The 6,000-nt window shown below is 39.3% G+C and overlaps 1 protein-coding gene across 1 annotated transcript in view; it reads right to left on the reverse strand.

The window, feature by feature from the left end:
- The window catches only part of LOC122535882 (potassium voltage-gated channel subfamily H member 6-like), a 30,362-nt gene extending 26,529 nt beyond the window's left edge, over window positions 1-3,833 (reverse strand). Inside the window, exon 1 of the mRNA XM_043667761.1 lies at window positions 1,582-3,833. Coding sequence (XP_043523696.1) covers window positions 1,582-1,657 — 76 coding nt within the window. The 5' untranslated portion in view covers window positions 1,658-3,833. The remainder of the gene's footprint in view (window positions 1-1,581) is intronic.
- Window positions 3,834-6,000: the final 2,167 nt, after the last annotated feature.

A 6,000-nucleotide genomic window follows, 5' to 3' on the forward strand; every position in this document is an offset into this window, starting at 1 on the left:
TTTCACCGCGATCAATCGTACACGTCTCGAAACTCTGTGTCGGTTTTCCTTGAGGTTTGCTTTCCTTTGCAAGGACTTTAGGCATGCCTCGAGTGATATTGCCAGTGACATGCATTGTCCTATTGTGAAACAGAACTACCCCTTTCTTCCATTTAACCGATTCTACCCCCACCGCAATGCCTTTCGTCGGAGATGTTTTAAATAATATTGAAAACGGAGGTCTGGCTCGATGACTACTCGTTCCATATCCTAGGTGGAGCAGTTCTAAAAACTTCGATTATATCGAAGCTGGCCAGAACGACAAGCCCTCGAGCTGTTAACTTTATTTTAATCTTCGGCGAGAAAGGGAAGTCGTGCTACCCCCTTGAAGAATTTTCATTAAACTTTATATACGATCGCGAATATTGGAAAGGAGAGGCGTGCTTCGTTCAACGCAAATCCTGGAAATTGATTTTTTACTTTTTTATCACCGACGATAAACGCAAACGGACGACAAACCGTGAAATTGGTTGTCTAATTTTAATGAAAAATTTTCCACTGCCCAATCGCTCCCATTATCGACATCCGTTTAATCGGGACATAAATGACGCGTGATAAATTATTCGTGGCTTACAATCTCGCGTATGTAATTGCGTCTCTGTTAAAATTCGCAATAAAGAATAAGCGGTCATATCTTAAGGGCATTTGTTTACAAATAATAAACGAATGGTACTCTCTTAGGACATAGATTCAAACACGAGTGAAAATAATATTTTTAATTTATAGATAGACTGCAATGGATTTTCATGCAAATTTATATTTTTGCGGACGTAGTTGTAAAAATTAAGCTTAAGCAGATGTTTGTTTTCATCGGAAAACATTAAAACAGATACTCTACTTTCGATATTTTACAGTTCTGTTCTGTGGATTGTTCGCATTTTTACGTTCTAAAATTTTTCGCAAGTGCAAACAAATTCGCGGTCTAGTCGTAAGATATAAATGTTTTAGTTGTTAACTATTACGACGAATACTGTACTGTTGTATGTTTTATATACCTATTTCTGTCTATTGTGTGCAGTCAGTGCATTTCAATTTAAATTTGTTATAAGTACATAAACACTCATGAACGAACATTACGTGAACACATACAAATTCATGTCTTTGTAATTACAGAAATTGAACTTCGATTCAGAGATCTGTTATAGTGAGTACCATTTTAGATATTTTACATGTATTCTGTGCATTATTGGATTTTAAAATTTCGCACGAATGCACGAATGCACCTACATTTTATTCATCGAGATACGCGACCAACGAATGTTTCACTTCTAATTGCAAAAATTATTTCACACAAATTAGTTTTAACCCGCTACGAACCAACATATTGTTTATTTACAAAAGAAAGCGATCAATTAATTGCAGGCATTCGCTTCAATGGAAATTGGATTAGAATTAATAATTCTATAACCTTGAAAGTACTCTTATAACGTCTAACTTTCAGGTTACACATTCGAGACGTTGTAAAGAGTTGAGAAACTAATCGACACCGACTAGCGTGTCGAACGTTTTCATTTCGCAAATGACGTTATTAACGAAACTCACCGTGAGTATCGAACTTTCTTATGATAGTTTCGATGATCGTTGTCCTGGGCGCCACGTGACCTCGTCTAACAGGCATCGCAGGAATATTCCCAGGTACCTGGGCCGACCAGACGTTTGGCGTTCGATCGAAGGCTCGTTAAGCCTTGCTTCAATAATTAACGTGTAACACTACAGCACTGAAAAAACACTCGCAGCATGCGTACAAGCACGGTAGAAAAAAGCACAGCACGAGTTGAGCATAATGATCGTCGAGGGCAAAGAGAAGCACCAGCTAATATCGGCGACGATTCGTCACGATTCGTTCCCAGTAGCGTGTAAACCCTGTTTTGTTCTTCCTAAGGAACGACTGGAGAAGAGAGGGAGGGGAAACAACCGAAGAAGAATATTCGTTGCTGCTCGGACGACAAATTGACGTTCCTTTTTTCTTCTCTCTCTCTCTCTCCCGTTTCTAAACTTTTTCCCAAATACAAAAGACGAGGGAGGATTGTGAACGAAGAAAAGTAAATCGGCACCAAGTAAGTTCCGCTTTTCAGTAACACGTGTGCTTTTTACTGCAAGGAACACCTCTCTCTCTCTTTCTCTCTCTCTCTCTCTCTCTCTCTCTCTTTCTCTTTGTAACGTTAATTACTTGTTCCGCGAGTAGTATCGTTGTTTCTTGGTGTTCTTGTTGTACAAAATTCGCATACGAAGCTGCGTGGACAGAGTCGGTACGTGTTGTTCGCCGAACAAGAAGGCTGGATGTCTTCGTTTGACTTCCTTTTTGGACCCAATACTCGTCTATCTAGATGTAACTAAAGAACAGGCTGTAGCATGTTACATATGGTTCATCCTCCCGGTTGATCCAAGGGCACAACGCCTGAAACGTTGTCTCGGCGTGCGTGACACGAGGCACCGCTGTATATACGTATGTAATACCACTGTGTTCCGATGTCTGCCGCCGCAGCTGAAGACGTACGATCCACGCGAGAAAACAGCTATTTATAGTTGATATACTACGCGCCGCACGAAAACGACGTTCCCGCGAATTTCAGAACAGGGTACCAGGAATCTGGGAAACGTCGCGTTGTCGTTAGCGATCCAAGATTTCTTTGTTTCTTTTTTTTTTTTTCTTTTTTCCTTCGTTTCTTCTTCTTTTTGTGCACGAGGGCTTCCCTCCTTCTTCACAAACGGTGGTCCACACGGTTCCTCGAATATATCACGCTGATTGAATTTTCTTCTCGAGTAATCTTCCCCTCCAAGTTTCACGTTCCGTCCGAATCGGGCAATTCCCTTCTTAAGACAACCAAAAGGCAACGTGCCGCGAGCACCTCGACACTCGGCTGCCTCTGAAGAAATTAGAAAGCTGTCCGAGCAACGTTGGCCCGTACGATCGCACCTTCACGGTGAGAATTCGGAGAAGCTTCGACCTCGTCGGCTCGAAGTCAAACTTCCCTGCGCCCGGAGGAATGAACAGCAAACGTCTCGGAGGAGCGCATTGTGCGGACATTTCCACAAAGTGTTATCTCGGTGAATATCTCGGGAAACGATTCTCTCGATGTGCTGTGCGTCTCCACGACGACGAACGTCGATTCCACTAGTTCAGTGACAGAACACCATCGGGTCGAATGCTCGAATCTCACGAACGCTGACACCTGTTCCAGCGATGGTTGCAGAAACGCGAAGCGGGTGAAACGAAAAACTCGCGGGTATCATGGCCGTACGTGTGGATGTGTACGTGTGTATGTGTGTGTGTGGGGGGGGGGGTGTAGCACGTATATACGTAGGAAAAAAAAGCGAAAGAGGAGCGAGGATCAATCGTAAAGAGACAGAGAAAACGAACCGTCGTCGAGACGACGACGAGAAAGGCACGTGGTGGATTTGTTTAAGTTGCGTTTACAATACGAAAATGCGAAAGCGCGGGTTACGATTTTTCTTTTCTTTTTTCTTTCTCTTTTTTTTTTTTTTTTTTTTTTTTTTTTTTTTTTTTGTTGTGCATGATTTTTAACCATTATGTCACAAACTTATAAGGAAACTCACTTTAAACTCTGGACGACTGAATCTTATTATTCAAAAATAATTGTCCATACAAATGGGCGTATTTCAGATAATAAATTCAATAACAGGTATAATCTTTTGAACTCCATTTATCCTATTTTCTCACAAGATATAACATTACTGCTCTTATTATTATTATTTCTTATTGCTGTCTTTGCCTTTCGTGTATAGATTTCACAAAAATTAAAGTTAATTTAAAGATATAATCTTTTAAGCTCCATTTATTCTATTTTTTCATAAAATATAATATTGTTTCTATTACCATTATTATTATTATTTCTTATTACTGTCTTTGCCCTTCACGCGTAGATTTTACAAAAATTAAAGTTAATTTAAAGATATAATCTTTTAAGCTCCATTTATTCTATTTTTTCATAAAATATAATATTATTCCTATCATTATTATTATTATTACTGTCTTTGCCCTTCACGCATGGATTTTACAAAAATTAAAGTTAATTTAAAGACATAATCTTTTAAGCTCCATTTATCCTATTTTTTCATAAAATATAATATTATTCCTATTATTGTTATTATTATTATTATTATTTCTTATTACTGTCTTTGCCCCTGAAGCGTAGATTTTACAAAAATTGGAGTTAAAATATCTCCTAAACTATGGCGCAGAGTTTCATTTTTTTCATAAAGAAACATACAGAGGGCACATAGGATTGTATAGATGTTAAAAAATAGTGAGGTTCACCTAGAAATTTCTAACCACAAAAAAATATTACATCTTATCAAGGCCTCCTCTGTACTAAACAATAATTTTTCCTAACAAAATTCCATCGTTAGTATCTTCAAGCTGGTTCAAGTTACATCACCAAGATTCTCATCCCTGTACGTTCTACTAATTGACGCTGTTTCTAATTGACGCTCTAGAGCCTAGTTATCCTTTAAGGGAGGTTAAGTAGCTCCATGGATTCTGTGTAGTCACTCCGGTGATCTCGGGCCAGACAGATAGAATTCAAATCGAGCGGAAACGCGACCGCGTTGCCCCGTTCGTCACGAGTGCAGTTGTCGATCGTGATCGAATCGACAAGGTGGATACCACGAGCGTCACCCTTTCCCCTTCGATCGGAGACCAGACGTGAAAAAAGAAAAGAGAGAGAAATAGAAAGAGAGAGAGAGGGAGAGAGAGAGATACACTGTCTCTCTCGTTTGCTACGCAGCCTTGTCGACCGGGCTGACGTTCGAAAATCGATCCTGAAACTTATCGAAGCTTATCGGGTAATAACCGACGAAATGACGAAGAGCTGCCGTGAATTCGACGCGTTCTATATACAGTATCGATCTGGCTCTATCCTTCTTTCTCTTCAGTCGTTTATACGATCTCGTAAAGCTCGTTGAACGAGGTTTGCCGGTTTTTCAACCGTGTGCTTTCCGAGGGCAAACTGAAGGATATCAGCAAGGCAATAGCACCGGAATAAAAAGTCGTAATAATGACGATTGCTGTTTAGAACGAGCAGTAGTAACCGTGTTAACCTCTTGCCCTCGAATAACGTGTCACGAACATCGAGAATTCTTTGTCCCAAAATCGTAATATTTTCTCAGTTCTAAGTATATTTAAGTAAAACAAAAATAGGCAAAATAAATAATAAGTTTATTGCTTCTCAATAATTTCTATCCAGTGATATCATATCATACCGACGAGTTCAAAAAGAAAGCGACGAGTTATTGTGCATGTACAGTTTTTGGTCACTCGTTATGGTCCGCAATCAGTTGTCAGCGCAAGTAGTTAACTTCTTGCGCTGGAATGACGTGCCACGCACGTCAAAAATTGTTTATTCCAAAACTGTAATATTTTCTCAGTTCTAAGTATATTTAAGTAAAACAAAATAGGCAAAATAAATAATAAGTTTATTACTTCTCAATAATTTCTATCCAGTGGTATCATATCATACCGACGAGTTCAAAAAGAAAGCGACGATTTATTGTGTACGGTTTTGGTCGCTCGTTATGGTCCGCAATCAGTTGCCAGCGCAAGTAGTTAACTTCTTGCGCTGGAATGACGTGCCACGCACGTCAAAAATTGTTTATTCCAAAACTGTAATATTTTCCCAGTTCTAAGTATATTTAAGTAAAACAAAATAGGCAAAATAAATAATAAGTTTATTACTTCTCAATAATTTCTATCCAGTGGTATCATATCATACCGACGAGTTCAAAAAGAAAGCGACGATTTATTGTGTACGGTTTTGGTCGCTCGTTATGGTCCGCAATCAGTTGCCAGCGCAAGTGGTTAACGTTGGACTGTTCATCAGATTTTCTCTCGGCGAGATACGCCGAAAAAGTGAAAAGGTCAAGGAAAAGGACTAACTCTGATTAAACATTCTTTCGAGTTTTCAAAATTGATAGTGGCATTAGGAAACTTGACTGAGCCCT

This window comes from Frieseomelitta varia, unplaced genomic scaffold (assembly GCF_011392965.1).
Source record: "Frieseomelitta varia isolate USP_RPSP 00005682 unplaced genomic scaffold, Fvar_1.2 scaffold_784, whole genome shotgun sequence".
Classification (NCBI taxonomy): domain Eukaryota; kingdom Metazoa; phylum Arthropoda; class Insecta; order Hymenoptera; family Apidae; genus Frieseomelitta; species Frieseomelitta varia.